Source organism: Haliaeetus albicilla, chromosome 16 (assembly GCF_947461875.1).
Source record: "Haliaeetus albicilla chromosome 16, bHalAlb1.1, whole genome shotgun sequence".
Lineage (NCBI taxonomy): Eukaryota > Metazoa > Chordata > Aves > Accipitriformes > Accipitridae > Haliaeetus > Haliaeetus albicilla.
In genome coordinates this window covers 4,344,401-4,367,112 of record NC_091498.1, presented here as the reverse complement: position 1 = coordinate 4,367,112, position 22,712 = coordinate 4,344,401, and the positions used below count along the sequence as shown (strand labels likewise).

Genomic DNA, 22,712 nt, shown 5'->3' with positions numbered 1-22,712 from the left:
CGCCCCGTCCGCCCGGAGGCAAGGAGTGCAGGAGGCCGAGGGTGGTGGGATGGGTTTAACGAGTGCAGCTACAGCCGGGGCCCCAGGGCCCCCTCACGCCAACCGGCACCGAACCGCGCGGGGCTGCTTCTCCCCCCGGACCCTCGCTGAGAAAACATCGGCTCTGGCCCCGTGTGGGTTTCGGACCAGAGCGTCACAAAGCCCAGGAGGTGGGGAAAAGCAGCACCTCCTCCCCCCCTCAAGAGGTATCACAAACCTATCAGAAAAAAAAAAAAACAACTTAGCAAGTTTACAAAGAGGAGACAAAAAGCTTGGCACGTATTAATAAAAGCCTCAGGCAACAGCTTCTGTCCGGAGCCCACCCACAGCAGCGAATGGGCAGTGACAGATCAATTAGGCAGCTTTGCAGTTAACAGGAGACACAGGTGAGTTCCCCCCCCCGACTCCCCAGATCGCTCCAGCCTGGGGGCGGCTGCTTGGGCTCCTTCTGCCACCCTTCGGACTAACCCCAAGCTCGGACAGCCCAGGAGCGCTGCGAGGTGGCTCTGGGCAGAGCTGCGAGAGCCCAGCGGTTCACCAGAGGAAAAAACCATAAGGTATTTTTGGGGATGCCGAAGGCTTCGTGCAAGCCTGGGCTCACCACAGGCTCAGGCATGGACCCTACTTGTGCGTGGGACTGTCGCAGGCACCGTCGCTGCCAGGGAGCTCTGCTTCTGCAGGATCAAATGAGCGATGCTGCCCTGTGCAACTCCCGACCTCAGCACAGCGTGAGGCTGAGGGGCTCCCCCGGCCCTGCGGAACCGCTGCTGTGCCTGTTTTTCCAAGCCTTGAAAGACAAAAGCAATCCCTGCCTGCCCAGCCACTGCCCTCTCCAGCCCCTTCTGCTGCAAAACCGGTGGGAAGGATAAAGAAATGGAATGAACTCTCCACCCGAGCACAACTGACAGATGCAGCCTGGAAGTCCGAAGCCCCCGACAGAGGGGCTCAAGAAAGTTGCAGCAAAAATACCTCATGTGAAGCTTTGTAAAAGCCAGAAGGGCAGATCTATGCTGCAGCTGTGCCTCCCAAGGAGCTGGGGGGAGGCAGGTACTCGGTCTCCTCTGCTGCTCTCTGCTCAGACGAAAGTGCCCTGAAGGGACAAGACCAAAGCCCCCCAAAGGGACGAGACCACCTGTGCGACAGGAGCTCGGTCTCAAACACTGCCTGGAGGCTTTGGCACTTTCTGCAGCTGAAAGCGCTGCCAGATCCAAGCCTGTCATTACTGCAGGCCCCTTGGAGTGCAAGAAAAGTGCAGAGCTAATGCATAGTTATAAAGCCGATACTGAGAAACATCCCAGGGGTAATTAATCTCACTAGAGCAATTAAGTGAAGTTACACTGGTTCAGCCCAGAGGTCCATCTAAGCTCAGTCTCCAGCCACGGATACAGACAGGAAGGCTGGGGCAGGGTGGGGACAGGGTAATCATGATGCCTGGGTTCCTCCCAGGTCGTGGAGCCCAGGAATGAAAATACCCATTAAAAAAAAAAAAAAAAAAAAAAAAAAAAAGGCTTTTCTCCCTTTTTCTCCCTGTTTGATTTGGTCCAACAGAATTGTGCTTCAGAGAGCAGAAAAAGCATCAACAGCCATGGCTGTTTGCAGCCATCTATTGAAGATGCTTTGTCTCCTCACCTATCTACAGGAATATACTTTAAAACCCGTTTCATTTAACCTTTCCTTCTCCAAATTATGCTCAGTCTGTAGCCAGACACTGGTACAGAGTAGGAGCAACTGCTCAGGGTGGTTACAGATAAGGGACAATGGCATTCTGTCCTAACAATTTCTTTGGAAAAATCTCCTGAAAATTTTCTTTAGTACTGCTGGCTTTTAAAACTGCTCAGTTCTCAACCAGTTAATGCTCTCAGGGCAACACTGAACTTGGAATTTCCCAAAGGGAACTTCATCGTGGTTCATCGTTCAGCGTGACTTGGAAGCTCAAAGCAAACATGGACAGAGCATTTCAACATCTCCGAGGAGACACTGGGAGAACAAAGCTCTCAAAGCCAGTGGGGTGGGAGCAGCCCTGGGCTGAACAGGGTGGGGGCACTGCTCACTACCATGTCCTGTAGCCTGGAGTGCACGTACTGCACTGGTAGAGCTCGTGGGGCTCTGACCCCTAATCCCCCCCGAGTTAATTCACCCCTGACATCTGAGCTGCACCATACCTCTAAATGCCCTGGTCTCCGTTCCTTAATTTCACTGTGTCAACCTCAGCACCTCCCTCAGATGCAAAGAACCTGAATAAGTGAGATGGCTCTCCCACCCCGTCACACAGGGTGCTGGGAGGAGGCCATTCCAGAGCTCAAGCCTCCAGTTCGAACCTCCTACGTTCATGTCTACACATTACCAGCTATAGTCCCATTATGCATTGGTTGCCACTGCTGTCAATAAATGCCATCGTGAAGAGCTGGCATCCAAGCCACCAGGCAGCTTACAGCTCAGAGCTGCTGCTGGCGAGGAGGTGTGGAGGACACCGGCTACCAGGAGGGAACTTCCCACCTGTGCTGGATTCTGCGCCTTCGCCCACAGGGCACAGGCGCTCACCACGAGTGTTCGGTCGTAATGGCAATGCTGTTCTCCGTGATTCAACACACAGTCCAGTCCTTGAGATCAGGGGTTTCCGGGTGACGCTTGGTACAGCTGTTACGCGAGTTTCACCACAGAGTCTGAACAGGAGCTGGAAAAACACGAGGGTGGGTGGCAAATCAAGGTGTATGCACCGAGAATGTTTATAGATTCAAGTATTTTCACTCCTGTAAAAATTTGCCTGAACTCAAAAGGGCAGGTTATGTAAACTGGTATCACTTGAAACTTAGCCTCAAACCAACATCCAGAGCAAAGCCCCGGTCCTGGGACTGTCTGCATCTTAACATCAATGTCTGGCATGAAGATGAGGAAGAATTGCTGTAATCAAAATAGATCTCTGAAGTCTTTGGCCATCTCTGTGGGGCATTCAGGTGCCTTTGTTTTTAGGTCTGCAGGTATGGTTTTGCTCTTTGCAGTCCTTCCTTCAGGAACTGGAGGTAAGTTGCAGTTGAAGGGTCTTCAAAATTGGTTGAGAAACTAAAGATGCTGCTTTCAACATCTTCAGGCTTCATAGAAGTAATATCCAGGAAGTAGTTGGCATTGATATGGTGAATCTGGGAAAAAAACCAGATGAGGAGACTTTAAGGGCCAGAACAATTCCCCATCCACTGCCTTGGCCTCTGGCCAGGACATAGGTGACAAACTGTAACAACTCTTAAAGAATCTCTAATACTTTGCAAATGCTAATTCAGCATCCAGGATTCAGGTTTGCATTTTATGGTCAGAAAAAGAGGTACGAAAGGCAACAGTCTGCTTCTTCCCTCAAGAGTGCTGACCCCTCACTTAGGTTAAGAAGAAGATGAAGGTGATTTGGGAAAAATCATGCAGGCGTAAAACCTAGCTCTGAGCAAGGGCTGGGGAGATGGCAGCCCGACCACGCTGACTGCTGGGGTGTGTGCTCTCAGCCCAGCTCAGCTGCAAAACCGGCACCTGAGCTTCAAATGCCTCTGTGCTTTCCGCTGCCCCATGGAGGTGGGAAAGGGGGACATGTGGCCACTGAACATGGCAACCTCAACAAGCTGAGCTGAAGCCACCACCCGTCCCTCATCTGGAGGGGAGCCACTAAAGAGACAGCAAGGATTCACTGCACGTGTTACTAGCTAATATCTGGCAAGTGTGGGGCACAATCAGATTAGCCCTGGCAGGATCCTCCGCTACAGACAGCCTGGCTGCTGACACACAGCAAAGCACCGCACTGTCAAGTGTCAGGGACTGCTGTCACTCTTCAAACCCAAGGCGGGGGGGCTGTTGGGGAGCAACAGCAGAGCTGAAGCACATGGACTTGCTAATGGCTGATTTGCTGTGACAAACTTGGGGAATCAAGATAAATGTGCTAGAAGGTGCTGATAAGGAGGGATTTTCTCCAAAGCATAAGCACAAGGGACAATGGGTGCAGGAAACAAGCTACAATGGCTTCCCAAAGGTCACTGACTCCAACCAGGGACAATGAGGAAACATAGGCAGACATTTGGTTCAGGTCTAATTGTTCTCCCCTCCCTCCACCCAGAGCTGCTGTTGTTCTGTCTCTGAATAAAAAGACATTTGTTTCAGATTTCTTGGTAGAGCTGCTGTCTGTCTGCCGCAGCATCCCTCAGAGCACAGCACTGTGAGGGACTGTAGTCCCACAAAGGCTCGAGGAGCCAGGGGATGGCTAGGGGAGCAGACACTCACTTCAGGGTCTGCAGATGACCCTGAAAAGAGCACATTCTGATGGGAAGAGCCAAGCCCAGCTAAAGGGGTAATGAACATACCACTGTGCCATTGGGGAGGCAGATGATCATCTCCACGGGGAAGTTGTATTTCTCCAGGTGCAGGTCAGCCAGCTTGCTGTAGAACTCATTCTCTCTGTTGCTCTGTAAGGAGACCCCAAAGAAACATGCCTGCACGCACCAAAACTAGCAGAACAGCGCAGGAGGAGTACACCGAACGCAGGAGAAGGCAGACTGAAAAGCTACTCTGCAGCATGGCAGTAACTGGCTCTGTTCTCACTATCTGCTTTACTATTCCCTTTCAGTCAGTCTTCTCCTCACTTTTCAGCTGTAGATTTTCTCTCTGAACAATAAAATCACCCCATCACTGGCAGTTCCCAGGCGCACCAACAGCCTGATCCCAGCTTTTCCCAGACTCTCCAGCTCCATGATTGACCCCAGCTGACAGCACAGGCCCAGAGACAGGCTCGTAGGTGGGGAAAAGTGTGATCAGGAGACTCAGGGTTCAGACAGTATTTGTTTGCTCCCTGGGTTACAGAGAAGTCAGTTTGTTGATGGCACAAATGGCCTTGGGCAGGGCTATCTTGCAGTGAAGCATCTGGTTTAGCTTTTAAAATTGGCACCATGACAGAGTGAAAGGGGTGATGGTGCCATTTTCTTAGCCTGCCTCCATCTGGTGTTTGCTTGGCCCCTGTAATTGCTAGGACATGGAGGGCTTGGAACCGAAATCCCCCACTGGCACAGGTGTGAGCTCCCTGCTCCTGCTGGCATCCCCATGCCAAGCACTGTCTGCATTCACTAGCACTGAACGCAAAGATGGTAGATGTGGCTGTGACACTCACCTGCAGCTCTTCCAGCTCCTTCACCAATGACCAGCTGCTAATGAAGCTCTCATTCAGCAGGGCGAGGATGGGCGAACTTTCCAGGACGGTCTCCCGGAGAGTTCGCCCCGAACCTGGCATAGGAAGAGAGGCAGACAGTGGTTTGCTGTGTTTTCTGAGCTGATGTTTGCCATGTTTGATGCCACCGTGATGCCAACACTCTAGTTGCTGTGGCAGCTGGCTCACGCTCCCCCCAGCCTGGTCCACTGTCTTATTTCTGCTTTGTTGGCAGCTTTCCATAGCTTTTTATTTCCTGTTTGTGCTGCTAGCAGAGAAGACCCACCAGAGCAGACCCCAGCCACTTGCAAGGCAACAGAAGGACCAGGACAAGCTTGCCACAGAGACCGACTGGTGTGGTCCATTTAGGAAAGGATCAGGCCCTGCGGACCCACACTGAGTGCCTCTTGCTGTTCATGCCGAGCAGAGCCCATACATGCTGAAGAGTTTTTAAGGGCAGTAGGACTAAAGATACCTGCCCCTCTCCCACCCATCACTCCTGCCCAATGTGGCATGCAAGTTCTTAGGCATGGAGAGGGAAACAGCTACACATCAGGACAGCCCCAGGCCCACACATCTGGCTCTGGCTTCTCCTGTGCAGGTGTCAGGGACAAAGCAGAGAGCAGTGTCCCTTTCACCCTGCAGATGCTTCCTCTACCCACGCAGACTGAGAGGGGAAGAGAAAGGAGAAAGACCAGACCCATGCCTCTACCTTGAAAAAGCCACTTGAATTAGTGACTTGGTCTAGGGCTTGCCTCAAATAAATCTGATCCTGCCACTGCGGAGCTAAGCCCTGATCAGTAATTGCCCAGTTCCAGCCTTTTTCTGTTCAGCATCTTCAGTGCCGAAACGAGTAACACAACGTTTACCGCTGGCTCGTGAACAGCTCCCTGATCCCCAGCTCTTCTCAGAGCCTGAATGAGGTACATCATTCTTGCAGCCACACTGGGAATGTCCTCACCTCAGCAGGACTGGTCATCCAGGGCACCCCACAGCAGGATCGAGTGCACCAGCTTCTTTTCTGCTTTTGCTTTCTCAAAAGCTTGTGTGAAGGGAAGATAGGAGACCTGGAGGCAGAGAGACAGCTTGAGAAATAGACACAGAACAGCCCACCTCAAATATGAGCAGGGTCTGAAGGAACCAGACCTGCCACATCCCAGAGGTGACGCACACACGAGTTTTAATCTGCAGTATATTCTGCAGATCAAATGACAACTGTGGTACTTTCCCCAAGGACAACTTCATCTCCCAGTGAGATTGTAGCGAGCCCCTCACACAGCCTGTGGACTGTTACTGGCACCTGCAGAACCCTGTCTTTACACACTGCAGAAAGCATCTGCACAACTGCGGGCGGGCTGTCAACAAACACACCTCAGCAGCCTGGGAAATCTGGCCTTGAGATATTTATTACAAAACCTCACTGAAATGGTCTAAAAACTGGCTGTGAGGGACCCTGCACAGAGACTGTTCCAATCACTCAAATGAAGGGAACTTTATTAACATCCTGGCAGCTCAAAGGGACATTTGTAAGCTCACGCACAAGGAGGCAGCCATTGAAACGTGTCCCTTCAGCCAAGGAAGCAGTGACAGGCAGTAGCCATCTGCTCCACAGGCTACTGGCATGTTAAATAGTTTGGGTCACCCAATGCTATAAATTTGTGTCTCACTGCGGGATGCAGAGGCACAGGCGGATTGTGTGTTTTCTGCTGATAAGGAAAGCTTGGTCCAAAGGTAGCTGAACATTGCAAAAGTAACGCCAGAGGAAAACCATTTGTAAGCAGCGTGATTACCTGCTTCACTCAGAAACTGCGTTGGCAGCTACTGATAAGAGGAAGGAAGGATGAGCCTACATTTACAATACAAGCCTGGGACACATGACTTCTAGGCTTTGCTCCTGCCTGTGCTGCTGTTCGACCCCAAATGGCCTTTCAGAGATGCTGTACTCCCTCATCTGGAAACTGGAAGTCCATCAAGCCACACACAGTGTCTGGGAGGCACATGCTGAGCTGGGAGACCCTCACACTATTCTGAATGCTGACCAGGTTGTGACCTCTGGTTTCTGCTGGTCCTCGAGGTTACTGGACATCTCAGTGAAGATTACCCACCCCAAATAAATGTGCCAAGGAAGCACCCGGCCCCTTCCTCACCTTCTTAAATGGATACATGGCCACTTCCAGCTTCTGGGCTGCCTCTTCCCAGGGGATTTCCTGCTGCCAGGTTATCTCTTCAAACACAAACTGAATGGGCTCCCCTGAGGGATCCCTGCTGTCAATCACATTTCCATTCTCGTCATGGATCACAGAGGGGATTGAAGGCCCTGTCGATTCCAGCTCCATCTGCAGGAGAACAGGCTGAGTTGGACATTGCAGACACCCCACTCCTGGTTTTTCTGTACTCCAGGACAGGATAAAGATGCAAAATAAGACTGTGCATGTTCTAATGAAGATACAGCTTGATCTATTGTCTCCCGGAGCTGCACTTTATCAGTTGCAGATGTGTTTTATTGGGGAATAGCAGGAAAGCAACTTCATTTCCTTCAGTTATTGTCTGACTGTGCTTGCTAGATTGGAAAGGCATGAGACCTGTTCACTCCATGTTCCCACTTTCCCAGTGGAGATTTTTGACTGTGGGACACCAGATCCTTAAAATCATTGGGACCTGCAGGGCTAGTTTGAAGCTCTTGCTCATATGGCCAGCACAGCCCTTACACAGCCCGCGGCTAGCCACAAGAGGGTGCAAAAGGGAAAGCTGTTCAGGAGCTTCCCTGCAGTTCAGTGTTCTGGTACATCTGATATTATTTTGCAAGGCTCTTTTCCTGACTTTTCGCAATTAAAAAGAAACATGGATCTAGTTTAGGAGAAAATGGGACTGCTAAGTTCAGGCATTCAAAATCCTGACTTACATTTCCTGTCCCAAGAGCTGGGATTACCACATGCAGTTTCTAAATTCAGACACACTGTTGTTCGTACTCCCCTCTGGGCTCAGGGCCTGGGTTCAGCTCCTAATCTTCCCCCTGCCTGTCAGACAACTTTTTAAAAATGGAAAAAGTCGCATGACTCCAAGAGCTTAGGATTCAACCCACACAGAGGGAAAAAATAAAATATTACAAGAACTGGCAACAGGGAGCCACGCTGCTGCAGATGACATACACAGATCAACAGAGATTATATTATTATATTGAAATGTTCAAGAGAAAGCTCTAAAGAACAGGGATAACTGAGGTTATACAGCTCAGGACCATGGCAGCATAAATCCCTGCTGAGATGCTGCACACATATGGAGGACTGAGAGTGACTACAGACCTGAGGCAGGTAACCAATATCCACTTCCATGTTGCTGCTTTCACTCGCCCCATACAGCCACTCCATATCAACATTCAGAGACCTGCAAAGCGAACACGGTATGTTCAGAGTCATCCAAGGCTAAAGCTGTGTATGGGAAACCCCAAACAAATGAGAACACCCAGTGCTCCTCTTGCAGGGTCAGCACTGAAGCCCAGAGCCTCTGGCTCCTTGGAGATCACCGTGTTCCCTGCACAAGACCAGCAACACTAGATCCCTGCTGGATCAGGGCCCAGGCACCCACGCAACACTCTGGGCAAATGCGCTCACACCTTTGAGTACTGTCACAGTACAGAAGAGAGAGGTGTCTTTGCTCCCCCCTTCCTTCCCAGCACTTAACTTGCACATTCTGATCCTGCAGAAATCTTAAAAGTGTTTTTTGGAAGCAAAAGGCTTTGTAAGGAGTAGCTGGCAGAGCCGTAAGTGTCTGCTTGCTGTAACAAATGTGCTGACAGAGCCATAGGGATTGAGTCGCCAGGGTAATGTTATAATAGAATTTTCACTCCAGCCGTCACGGGCAAAGAGATTTGAAGCTTCTTTCCCCTGAAACGCTTCCAGCTGCTTGCCAGAGAGCAGGGATGAGCTAGTGCAAAGCTATGCTCACAAAACCTTAACCTGTGAAACACCAAGCAAAAAATATGTTGAAGCAAAAGCATCAGGCTTTGCTGAACTTCAGTGCTTTAAGCCAGGCACTGGGATTGCCAGGGGCTGCTCTCCACACCCTGCCTGTCTCTACCCATCCTCCAAGTACCAAGGGACAGCTACTGGTGAGCGAATCAGACCCTGAAATGGGTCAGGGATCCTCAGCAACTAGTAGGGATGCATTTGCCAGTTTTACAGACAACTGCAGAGCTCAATTCAGTCAGATTATCCAGGGACTTGGCTGAAAAGCGTGAGCTCATCCATCACAGACATGTTCTGCAGCTTCCAACAGGTATCTGACATCTGCAAGAGTCCCTGCCACAGCCAGGGACTGCTGGGACAGGTCAAAGGGAGCAGTGCTTGCAGCAGTGCTACTAACAAAGAGGCTGCTGCCTGCCTCTAGGGCAGTATCAGGACAACTTAAATTTCCCATCCCTGTGTGCCTTCCCATGGGCCTGCAGTACCTCCCTCTAAAGTGGTTTGGCACAGGACAGCTCAGGCTTGGACGCTCAGTTGAAACACATGCCAGTTGCAGCCAGGTTGTGCAAGGACAACTATCCTCAGTCCCATGCTCCATGTTCCCAGCAACCTCTGCCCTGCTTCTCCCATGTCCCTCCTCTGCCCTTGTTCTTCCCTGCCTCTTCCAAGCCAGATGCCCCTCAGACCTGTTGATAAACAGAGCTATTCCTGAAAAATTGCATCAGAACCTGTTTAGGGAGCAACTGTATCTAGAGAACTGAGGACATGATGACCGTGATGAATGCTGGCAGAGAAGGATGTGTGGGGAAAACAGATAAGCAAACAGCAGAACCAGCCTGCCCAAAGCTCAGACTGCAGATCTGCCTTCCCTGCACGGGCCAGGATGCCCACATACCGCAAAGGACAGAGCTGTCACCGCACGCATATCTTCATTAAAAAAGAGCCCACCAGTCTCCCCCATGCACAGCCCCCACTCCTGCACAGGACAGGATCCCAGAGCCCCTGGGTTCCACTGGGCTTCATTTAAAACAATCCTCAAGTCTGTTCAGCACCCAGGAAGAGAGAGAAACAGCTGTACCTGTTGTTAGGGACGAAGAGCTTAAACTCTCGGACATGGGAAGAATCCTTGGAGAGGATGATGTGACCTGTAAACTGGCCTGGGGAAAACCAGAAAGGGAAGTCTGGTGGCTCATTCAGCTGGAATTCAGCATGGATCCTGAAACAAGAAAGGAGCCATCAGCTGCAGCACCAGGAGGACAGAATGGATTATGCATTGCAGATGACAGCAGGGAAGTTATCTCCAGGCACCAGAAATTACGAAGCTAAATTGGGGCTAAGGTTCAGTTCAAAAAGCTTTCATGTCACACAATGAAGAGGGTAAAAGGTTGGAGCAGATCCCCTGTGTCAGGATCATCTCCAATATTGATGTCTTTTGGAACTGGGCAGTAAGTGCCCATCCAGGAAGGATGAATTACATTATCGTTCCTTGAAACACAGGAACAGACTAAGACCCATTCAGCCACCCTTTCAGCCTGATCAGGCAAACAAAAGCTGCGTGTAACACTTCCAGTAAAACACGAGAACAATTCCCCAGACTCTCCCCCTTGGAAAGGCACTCCACCCCCATTAACCAAAATCTAACAAATTTCTTGCTAATCAGACTCTCCCCTTTCAGCCAGGGATAGCTCCAAACCAAGGGTGATGGAGGATGGCTGCTGTCCTGCATGTGGGCAACAGTCCCTGCCTCACCAGGGACTCAGTGACACTGGGAGCACGGGTGCCCTCTTTGGGTGTCAGCAAAGCATCACACACGGGCAAGAGCTGGCTATGAACCGCCCTCTTCCCTGAAATGCTTCACCTCCCTCCCAGCCAGGACACATCGGATCTTGTTTGGGAGTGCGACTGCACATGCAATGACATGCACACCCTCTGCCACAGGCTCACAGCAGCCTTCTCCACTTCCCTGAGATATGGAACAAATTCAGAAGTGCCCCCAAGCCCTCCTCTAACACCCCAAACCCATGGCCTTACCTGAACGCTATCGTGTAGTAGAACGTGCTGACGGCTTGGATGCAGGCCACAGCTCCTTGGGGAGCAAAGCGGGTTTTGACAAAGGGGCGTGGGTGGAACATGCTCAAAAGCCTGTGGATTATGATCTAGAGAAGGGATTGTAAGAGAGCAAAAATGAGAACAGTTCCTCTACTGCAGGTCAGCTGCAGCTCCAGAGTAACTCCCTACCAGATCAGGAAGGCAAGAGAACTGCTATGACTTAAAAAGTAGCTCAGAGACCTACCTAATCACAAAACAAGGAGACAAAGCAAAAGACTGCTTTTAAAAATAAATCCATCTTCCACGCTTTTTATGGTATTTCCATTGTTTGCAAGTTTCCATCATCCCAGTCAGTTGGATGTCTGAGTACGGTAAACTGATCTATGAGGCTGCCTCCATCAATACTACTTAAGACTTTGAAAGAGTGGGTATGCAATCAATAAACACACCAGGCTGCGAAGGTGTATCAACTATGTGATCACTAACACCTACCTGGGCACCCTGGGGGAGAGCAATATACACGCCTGCCTCTACAAACTATGTATACACATCGTTTCACTTGTCAATGAAACGCCTACCTCTGGGGTGGCACTCGGCAACTGTTCCACAAGGCACGATTACTTCACAGAAGCGCTTTCTGAATAACCCTCTCCCCTACCTGTCCAGGAAAGACTCACCTAAAAACCCAAACGCTTAAAGAAAGCAAGATGAAGTTACTCAACTCAGCCTCATCTGGCCATAACAGATGCCCAGAGCTTTTGCCTGCTCTCCATTTACCTCCAATTTAGGAGATGCTGCTCCTGGCTGTATGCTGCAGCCTTTTTGCTCCCTTAGAAAGTCCAGGGAGACATAATGCAAAAGCCTTGTCTGCTCTAGGGACTCCTGTGATTCATCTGGGCTATAAGGCAGAACATTTATACAAACTACCTCTCAGGTATATATAAATTGAGTTTCATATCTCACCTCTTTGCCCTTGGGAGGCGGAGGGTAAAATCTGTTGTTGGAAAGATACCCAGTGAAGATGTTCAATTCACTAGGAATTATCCACCATGGATCCCCAAGATCCAGTTTATTCTTTGGAGGAAGAAAGGCTTTAAACTGTCTGGCAAGCATCACGCTCATAGGGGCTGCTGGGGCAGTCCAGTTCCTCAGCCCAGACAGAGCAACATGAGAAATCTGCAAACAAAAGACACTATCAGAGCCTAGACTGGCCTCTTCAAACATGCAGTAATGCTGATGGATGTAAGTAAGCTTTGGAGAAGGGGAAAAAAAAAAAATCACATTTCAAATTCTTCCTACCAGCCCAAACACCACCAAATAGTTCTGTCAACTTTCAATTAAGTGAGTAATAGGAAATGGGAGAGAGGGGACCATACCACATATCACCACTGCTTTCGGACTTAGCTCCAGGAGAGCCATCTCTAATGTCTGCTTCAAGCTGCCCAGGAAGGGCGTATTAATTGGGGCACAGTGTTGCTGAGTGCACTGAAAACAATGAAATGCTGCAGAAAGCAGCGAGCTTGCTCGTCAAAGCAAATCCCATGGGCTTGAGCAACACCATCTCCCCCTCCTGATATGCTAGCATTTATTCCAGCTGATGTTACCAGCCCATTGGACACGTTTATACCAGAATTTCTGGCCATACATATCCTGCACGACACCTACTCCCAAGAAACCGTCTTTGCTCTTCGTCATCGTTTCCATGACCAAAGGCTGGAATTTAGCCACAACGGACAACGTCTCCCCGCTTGGATCAGGTGTCTCCTCCTCTTCAAATTCTGAGATGGGAGCAACCCCTAGACAAAGGGACAGGAATTTAAGCAGCTGTTTCCCCTCCCTCCCTTTTTAAGCAATTGTGAAGTGATTACACGTTTATCCTGGCAAATCCAGGAGCACTGGGAGTTTCCCAGCTGTCCCTACGCTGTATGCAGCGGCAGAACTCAGACCCACCCCAGAGACCAGCTTCAGCTGCATGAATTAAAGGGGAGCCCTCTTTTTAGCGGACGACTTTCTAAACCCCATCGCTCAGTTAAGCCGCCTCATTTCACCTAGAAGGGATCAGAACACATGCTTTAGCCAATTCATTACAGCACAAGCAAACAACTGTCTGTATTTCGACTGTACTGTAAGCTCTCCTGTATATTATAATCACCATGCTTCTTCCTGCTTGGCACCACCAAGAGACATTTGCCACGCACTGGTACAGTCTCCAAACATGATCTCTCACAATTGCTATCTGGGAGAGCCTGCTACAGCTGGAGAAGCGTATGAATGAAGTGCTGCGACTCACTAACAGTTTTGGCCTAGCCTGGGCTGAGCTGTATTTGTTGCATTCACCCATCCCAAATCCCCTTTAAGCTCTAGACAAAGTAACTTATGTACTTTGCTAGTCCAGCAATGGGATCTTCTGTCTTATAAAAACTCTACTTTGTGAAAGTGATGTCTAGTGCTTAAGCCTTTTCAAAAACATGTAAAGCTTAGCAGCCTCTCCTCATGTAAATAAGACCCAAAACAGAAAAAAATAAAGACACAGATAAAAACTGCTGAGTGCATTATCTTTGCCTCTTGCTCGGTCTGTGCAGAGAGAGCTCTGCAAGGTAGATAGATACCTACCCGTCAGCTTTTCAGCTATTGGCTTGAACTCTTCCGGACTGAGGTACAGATCATTGTTTGTGTCCAGAGAAGAAAACAGAAACAGACCCTCACTTCCCAAAGACTTCAGGGCCAGCTCCTAGTTTGGGAAGAATAGGCAAGTGAGCTTTCATTCTAGCCTCTTGCAGAAATTCACTCCAGCCCCTCTCAGCTTCAGAGTTAATTTGCATTCTTTCCAGCGCACAAACACAGCCATCAAATCGAAAGATTAACGCCCCTTGGCAGGATTTTGTGCTATTTACAACCGGGATCCGTGTCCAGGAACTGTTGGCATGAGCATATTAAAACTACATCTGGCTGAGTAATTCAAACTGAATCATTTGCTCTGAGTCGGCCTCAAAGTCTTTTGTCAGAAAAATTTCCAACTTTTTCCAGATAGTTAGTCCTAAACCTGCAGATATTCAGAGCACCTGGAGATTGTGATTTCTGTAATTAACTGATGCGCAGTGAAACAAAGGCAGTCAAATACATGACTATCCACATTGCAAAAACACAAAGGAAATGAACTGAGCCCTTGTAACTCTGCAGAAAGCAACTTAACTTACACCCGTGCTGAGATCCATGCCAGCATTACTGTACACAACTGCCCTGCTTTGGTCAGGATCCCCTCCAGGTCTCTAGCCTCAGGACTGGATGGAGCATTTCAGATCTTTGCTCCGCAGGGAGCACTGCCTGCTCATTCGGCCATACATCGGGGAGCCACAAATCCCATGGTCTTCTCCAGAAACTTCTGCAAGATCCCAGCCACGCTGTGCCTCAGTTTCTCCCTCTGCAAAGCCCACGCAGAGATCATCCAGTGGAAAACACTACTGAAACGCAATGTCTCCCCTGGAGCAGCCTCAGAAAGGCTCTAGATTCTTCTAGTCATTTCCACTCCACAGCACTTGGCAGTGAAAGGAAAGGAACAACTTGCAGGCAGAACAAGAGAGCTCCACGTTGGTGTGAGAGGAAGAGAGATGTAGCAAGTCAGACAAGCCACATCACTGCCAGCCAGCCTGCAGCACATCCCCTGTGACCCATCATTTGGGGCAGCTTCCCCTGCCACCCCCCGTAAAAGCCTAAAGCTGCAAGGATAAATACTCTGTATTCTGCTGTTTAACCGTGTTTATTCTCTACTGCCTGCAGCACCATTACCATCCCCAGAGCTCCTGAACTAGTTTATTTTCCATCTGTTGCCTGCCAGCCTGAAGCAGCACTAATGCAGCCTGGAAGGCTTTGCTCCTGTCAACTGCAGCAACAAAAGCACTTAAGAGCCTTCCAGGGCAGTTTTAGGACTGAAGCAGCCAAAAATAAAGACCCTGGAACACAAACCAGAGATCTGGACACAGACATGGCTGAGGAAAGACAAGGAAGGGAGCATGCAGAAACTACACAGGTGAAAGATGGAATGAAGGAACAGGATGGTTATTTATCCACACACAGGAATAATCCACGCCGGAGTGTCCAGGCTCCTGGGGCCAAAACTGTGCCTCTGCTCCCCAAATGAATGGGGATGCACATCCTTGGCCCTGTAAATAGATAACAACATTTTCCTGAGCAACTGCCCTGTTCCCTGACAGCCATGTGCCAGGGTCATGTCATGAAGCCTGGCCCAAGGCTTCAGTACCCCTCTCGGCTCTAGATCTTGCTTGTGCACGGCACGAAATGCATTAACCTCGCAAGGGCCCCTGTGATCGCTCACTGTCTGGGAGCTGGCTCATGGTGCAGGGAAGCGTGCTGGGAGCGCACGATGGCTTCCCCCTCTGCCGAGGAGGCTGTCCTGGATGCATACTGAGCTCTGAAGAGATGGTCCATTTCCTAGTCCTCTCCACAGAGCATTAGCGATTCCCTGCTGATGAATCTTTAAGAGTCTCTCTTCTTTTTGCACTTCACAGACACGGACCTCAAGGGATGGGAGGCAAATGAGCGACAAAGTTTTTAGTTGGTTAGACCGCCTGCTGCTTAGTATTAGGAAAAAGTCGTGATCATTTACTTAACAGGGCTGAAGGCAGAAAGGGAACCAGTTATACCCCACACATACAGAAGAACACCTCTGACTGCGTCTAAGACAGGAGAACATGAAGGGGGGAATACAGGTGCCTGGTGTTGGACATTAGCATCCAAAAATCAATCTACAGACAAGAATTGAGAGCATGCTCCCATCCACTCAGCCTGCACTTTCACATAGGTCAAGCAATAAAAAACCATCAGCTGCAGAACCATCAGATAATTATTCCTACAACCACAATTGGCCAGAGATGTGGTAGCTTTGCGGTCAGGCAACTTACGTGCACGCACACACATCTCACATGCGTGCCAGCAGCCGGCTGAATGCAGCCTCCCTGCTGGTAGGTTTGGTACCGGGCTCCTGCCTCCTCCAGACAACGCTGCCCTCTCCAGTGCAGGTTAAAACAGCCACTTCTCCAGCAAAGGCGTGCTCCAGGCAGTACTGGCACAGTGCATCAGTTCTGTACAACCCTGCAGGACAGATCGCTCCCTCTGGAAACATTCATTTCTACGCTCACAAAGCACGGCAGCTCAGCAGCAGCATCGCACGAGCCCCTATGCACAGCCTCACCACTGGGACCCCAGGGACCCACCCAGCTGGAGATAAGACCCCAGCCATGGAGGAACAATGACTTCTGCAGAGCATGCACCCATCTTGCTGTACTCAGTCAAAAGGGATGATAAAAATTATGTTTAAAAGGGTAGAGAGATGTCAGGGCTTTGCCCTTTGCTTCCTGATAACATTCATGTTAAAGAAAGCTCTCCAGAGCTTGTGGGTTTTTTCTTTTTTCTTTCTAATCTGGGATTATAAGAAATAAAAAGTTTCCCTGTTTGTGCCAGAGCAGTAAGACTGATCTTTTTCAGTCTTTTTGTAGAGGAAGAGAGTTGTGGTTTTCACAAAGAGTTTTCTTCTCCCACCTGCTTGTGGGTTGTTTAGCTAAATAAACATTTCCATAGAAAGAGACAAGACATATGTTTTAAGCAAGATGAAGGAAAAATAAAAACCTTGGGCTGTTCACATTTTGTTCTCCTCTCCAGCAATGCCCAGTCACAGCCGTCTGCCTGTCCTCTGGGAAACACAAAACCTCCACAAGACCTGGCTTTTCGTCAAGCAGGGCTGAGGTCCTCTCAGCCAGCCTGTGAAGGACTGCCCTGACCCTTCTGCCCCTGTCAGAGGAATTCTTCTAATTAACTGGTTTGAGCCATTCTCCCCTTTTTGCAATGCAAGAAGAGACAAAGAAAAGAGGCATCATTTAAAAACACTTGTCTTTCTACCATAGAAATATCAAGAACAAGACGTCTGCTCTTTCCCGTGAACCTTTTTAGATGTTCAAGGATGCACGCCCAAGTGAAGAGCCAGGGGAGTACGATCTTTAACAAAGGCATGCTTTCTCCAAAGCATGCAGCAGCCATTTGAATTATACAGATTACAATCAAAACCAATGTCAATTAGCCTAATTTAAAAAAAAAACAAAACACAACAAAGCCCCTAAAAAGCCTTCCCATTTTTCAGCTCACATCCTCCACTCCTTTGCTGTTTCTACAGTCAGGGCACACAAGACCTGCATTTCTAGTATGAAAAAAATCCACAAACATCTGAAAGTTTGGGGCCTTTTTTATTACAGGGAATAAAGCAGGAAGGAAAGACACCTTCAGAGGCCATGTCGAGAGAAGGAGCGAAGCGTTATGCTGAGAGCAGGGCCAGGTCTGGTGCTCCTGCTCTTCCTCCTTCTTCTGGCAGGGGCAGCTAGCCTCAAAGGCACGGCCACTGCCGGTGCCTGGTGGTCACCATGGCTCTGTGATTGTGGTGGCCACCACAATCCCTGTGGCCACCTCAAGCCCGGTGGCCGCCACAGCTCTGCAAAACCTCAGCCTGGCAGTGGCCACCTCAAGCCCATAGCCACTTGTGTGTGGTGAGTACCACAGCTCAATGGTCACCTCAGCCTGGCGGTGGCCACCTCAAGCTCCACAGCTGCTGATACCTGTTTGTCCCCACAGCCTAACAGCGGCTGCCACGGCTTCACGGTCACCACAGCCCAGCGGTGGCCACCTCAACTCCAGCAGCCACCTCAAGACTGCAGCCACCAACACGCCCTGGCCACCACAACCTCGTGGCAACCACCACAGCTCAGCGGTCACCTCAGCCTGGTGATGGCTCCCTCAACCCCTGCGGCCACCTCAACCCAGCCGCCACCGATGCCTGGCGGTCACCTCAGCCCGGTGGCAGCTATCTCAGCCCTTGTGGCCACCTCAATCCCAGTGGCCACCTCAAGCCTGCCCACAGCCACCTCAATCCCAGTGCCCACCTATGTGCGGGGGTCCCCTCAGCCCAGCAGCGGCCACCTCAACGCCCGCCTTCCCCTCAGCCCCGCGGCCCCCCCCCCCATCTCCACGACGGCGGCACGATCGGGTCCGCCCGCCATTTCATCCCTCCCTCTGTGAGGGGCAGCGCGGCCTCAGGACCGCCTTCCCCCCCCCCCCCCCCCGCCTCCTCTCCCCCTTCCCGTTACCTGCTGCCGCGTTGCCTCAGCGTCCCGGTAGTACTTAACGGCGACAAACGCTGCCAAAGCGGCCAGGGCCAAAGCCAAGCGCGGAGGGGCCGCGCCGGGACCCGCCATACCCGTCTCGTTCAGCGCCGCCGCGCCGCCATGGCCGCGCCGGCCGGGGGAGGCGTCAGGCGGGCAGCGCCCGGCGAGGAGGGGCCGGGGCCGGGCGGGGGCCGGAGTCCTTCCCCGCGGGGCCCGGAGGGGGGGAGAGGGGCCGGAGGCCCCCGTCCGGCCCCTCTCCCCCCCTCCGGGCCCCGGAGAGACCTTTATGCAGTCTGGAGGAAATCCCACTTTTTGGCCTTAAATTTATCCGCTGCGAGGACCCTTGGAGGAAATGAATCACCCTTCTCTTCAGCAATCTCGTTGCTTTCCATGGTTTTTCCTTTTAATTATCGATGGGGGAGTGGTGCGTCCTCCCCCCACCCCGGATTTCCAAAGTGGTCTTTGGCCCTCAATTCAGCGTTTCCCCAAAAGAGCCGTATCCTGCTTTTCTACTTGGTTTCAGCTCACCAAAATGGATTTTTTTTTTTAAAAAAAAACAAAACATATTAGCGGTTTCACTTGCAGGGGTTTAGGCCCCAGGATTGCAGGGATGGCAATGACTTTGCAGCCACGAGGTGATGGTGCTCACCTGCAGCCATCACCGAGCCTCCGCCTCCTCTACCACATCGTGATCCCCAAATTTGGAGTCGTTGCTACCGCCACCCCACATTTTGAGTCGTTTCTACGATCCTTTAGGACACCCCAAACTTTTCCACCCTCCCTGTGTTCTTTGTGCCCTTCAGGTTCTTCTGCATGGTTGTCACATTGCTCCTTAGCAGTGGCTTGGCCAAGAGATATATATTTAGTCATTTTAATCTTTCCTCATAAATCAGTCTCCTGCTCCTCCTTACATGCAATCCTGCACTGCCACTGAAATCCCCTGATTGCTGGGGAAGATTTAGTACCATTTTCTGCTGCTGCAGGGCTAACAGCACAGAATGTTTGATCTCTCTAAGGGCAGCAGGAAGCGTTAGCATTTAATCCTTTGAAGCTTTTGCTGTTTCCTAAGCCTGCCTAATCATTTTTGTTTTAGGTTTAAGAGCGTTTTGGTTGGAGATGAGGAGAGCATGTCCAAGCCATTAAGAGAGTAGTGGCAGCTGCATCAAGGAAGGAGGAAGAGGCTGGTAATCCTGGGCAGAGCAGGAGCGGAGTGCGTGGAGTTTTGACCGATTCCTGGGACAAGATAAAAAAAATCACACCGTGCATTTTCTTGCAGACCAAGCAAGCAAGACTGGAGGGAGCAGGACTCAGGCAGTGAAGGGGAGGCACAGCCTTCTCCCTGGGACTTGGGCACTGTTCCTCTCTCTGTCATAGATCTCCACATAGCCCTTGACGTTTCTTTTGCACTGAGGGTGCAAGCTTGGGCACCACAGTGGACCAGACTGGGGAGCCCAGTAACAGAATAAACACTGGGTTATTCGTAACTCAGATCAGCGTTGTTACACCTGCATGGCCAAGGGAGGAAGGAGAAGGTTCCTTCTGCCAGATCCACCGTAGAAGAAAATGTTCACGAAACTCTGCCTACAGCTCTTTGCTCTCCACCTCCTCATCCATCAAAGAACTGGTGCTTGGGCTATGGGAAAGAGATGGGAGGAATTAACAGAGCATTGAAATAATGTCTGGGAGCAGAGACAGGTGTGAATGAGTTAAGCACTCAAGCACTTTAAGCAGATGTGCTTTAAAACTTCCCAGACTCATTAGGTTGGGCAGTGAGGTGTGGAGAGCTGTTGCTTACCTCAAATAACCTAGCAAGTACCTTCAGAGCACAAAATGTAACAGGACGAGATAGCTTTGAAACAGGATAAATGTACTTGGGTGTCTGGGAAACGAGCAAGAGCAAGAGGTGATATGAGATGACAAAGCCTGCAGACAGCTAGATGGAGAAGGAGACCTGACAGGGTGGCTGGCAGAGCCAAGATGACACCATTTAGATGAGAAGCAGAGGGGCTCATTTTACATCTGAACCATTTCCAGTGTCATCAGCGACCATATAAAGATGACAAACATGAATTATTTGGTAGGAAAAAGAATGAAAGACAAAAGGTGAAATAATTCAGGGCATCTGCTGGGAACTAATCCTCCTCAGAGGAGAACAAAACCAACAACTCCTGGCTCTACATTGCTGGTTCTTGAGATTACAGATTACAGCGCTCAGGAAGAATTTTAAATATCCAGACATCTGCTGTGTGGCCCACCCAGGCACACCTGTATCAAAGGAAATCCTTGTGATAGAGAAATGACAAGGAAGATTTCCACCAAGAAAATTCACCCAGCAGGAAAAGCTATCCCGGATTTCCCCTTTGCCGGCAGTGAGAGTGTCCAGCTGAAAATAAGAAAAATAGTGATAAATTGGTAGCAGGGATAAAAAACTTGGAGCGACCTTTTTTGCACTAGAGGGATGGGTTTTCCATATGTCGGAGTACACGCAGTAACGCCACATTCCAGGGTGGCACGTTGCAAGAGCAGAGAAACTCTGTCCTTCTTTAAATTGATGGCCCCATTCCCATAGCCTGAAAACCTGGCCTGTTTTATAGTCAAAGCGATCATGGTGTAATGGAAGGCGGCATTAAAATCTGAGCTCTGTGCACAAATGGATAAAGCACCTGGAAACAGAAACCCCCTCTAAGGAAGCAAGTCCTGACCAGACTGAGGCCTAAAAACATTAATCCTCTGGAAAACAGTAAGGAACAAGGAGTATCCAAGTCTGGTTTCAAATGGGGCTTTTCAAAGATGACAAGAAAACCGGAGGTGTGTTTACTGCGGAAGAGGGACTTGCATCCTGCTCTGGGGATGTGCTGTGACAAAGCTTCACAGCCATGGAAAACACAGAGTTCATCCTGGAAAAGGAATGGCCAGCAAAGGCTGCGGAGTGAAGTGAAGTTTGACTGAGACATTTCAAAGTAGATCATTTAGTTGAAGAGCAAGAGCCAATGCCTACTCAATTCCCACGGGCTTGCATTCCTAACTCCCCTTTGGCCTCTCCTATCCAGTGGCAAGCAATCCAATCTGGTGGGTCACTTAACAGTTCTGACACTCGCTGGCTCTCACTAACGAAAGCATTTACAATGCAGGAGTGTTTTATTGAGAGGATTCCTAATTACAGCACAGTACCTGTATGAGGCTCCACAGGGAATGAAGCCAAAGACCCAAACGTGATCAGAAGCAACTGCTGAAACTTTGAACCTGCTAGCACTGGCAGCCAGCGCTTGATGCATCACATCTGAAACAATCAGATAAATAGATCAGATCAAAATGTATGTGGAAAAATACTATGACTGCCAGGCTTTTGAATTCAATAACCAATTCTGCTGAAAGCCTTCCAAGGGAATTTAATAACGCCGTAAAAATGAAGTGTGGGTTACAAAAAGATGCATTTGTTTTCTGGATAGTTTTGTCTTATCTCCTTGTATGGCCAGGCGACAACAGCCAGCTGTTCCACAAGCGATAGATAGTTAATAGTTATCATCTCTACCACTAATGCAACTTTCTTTTATCACAACTTCATTTACAGGAAATTCCTTCTGACATAAAATAGGGCCACGTGTTCCGATGGTGATCACGGTTTCTGAATTTGAATGTCACAGGGGAAATGGGAAATAACCTAGGCTGATCACATTTCCTGGTAAGGTGACTCAAAAGTAGAAAAAACCCACCATAAATCATCCACAGAATTCCCACTGGTGTCCCACATGCCTGAGACTGAAAGGCAGGAAAGCAGCTCAAAGACACACATCTTCCCAGATCCCTTCCATTAGACATTTAAAACCAAACCTCTGGTTCAACATAACACCCCATTTATTTATCTACTCAAACTAAGAACACAGAGGCGTTCCCATCTGGCCGAACAGAAGTCCTGCCACCTTCACCAAGCAGGAAGTATACAGGGTGGGTGCAAGGTAAGAGAGGTGAAATCCCAGAGCCTGCTTCTGCACACCGGGCTCCCAGAGTTGAAGGCTCTGCTTCAGCAAGAGCATCCAGCCAAGGCTCGAGGTGTGCAGAGGAGCAAGGAAAGAGCACAAGCATTTCAAGACACTGGCGGCACGAACATTTCTGTTACCTGCATTGCCGTAGGACAGAAAAATCCCCATTGTGGATCAGGGCCAGGCCTTGGAACAAAGCTGATTCTTGGAACAAACCTCCACTCCTGCTAAACACATGCATGCTTAACTTGATACCTGTGATGAATCCACTGGCCTCAGGGATTTAACTGTGGATATCCGTGAGCACAGGCAGAAGTATTTGTAGAACTGTGGTCTACGAGAGTGG

At 49.9% G+C, this 22,712-nt stretch overlaps 1 protein-coding gene across 1 annotated transcript; it reads right to left on the bottom strand.

The window, feature by feature from the left end:
* Positions 1 to 42: 42 nt before the first annotated feature.
* Positions 43 to 18,546, bottom strand: SELENON (selenoprotein N). The gene is made up of 12 exons (XM_069803175.1): positions 18,369 to 18,546; positions 13,834 to 13,951; positions 12,886 to 13,016; positions 12,184 to 12,396; positions 11,203 to 11,327; positions 10,250 to 10,387; positions 8,512 to 8,593; positions 7,357 to 7,545; positions 6,171 to 6,276; positions 5,174 to 5,286; positions 4,374 to 4,475; positions 43 to 3,176 (listed from the first exon to the last, which is right to left on the bottom strand). Exons 1-12 carry the CDS (start codon positions 18,474 to 18,476, stop codon positions 3,006 to 3,008), a joined length of 1,596 nt encoding a protein of 531 aa, XP_069659276.1. The 5' UTR covers positions 18,477 to 18,546; the 3' UTR covers positions 43 to 3,005.
* Positions 18,547 to 22,712: the final 4,166 nt, after the last annotated feature.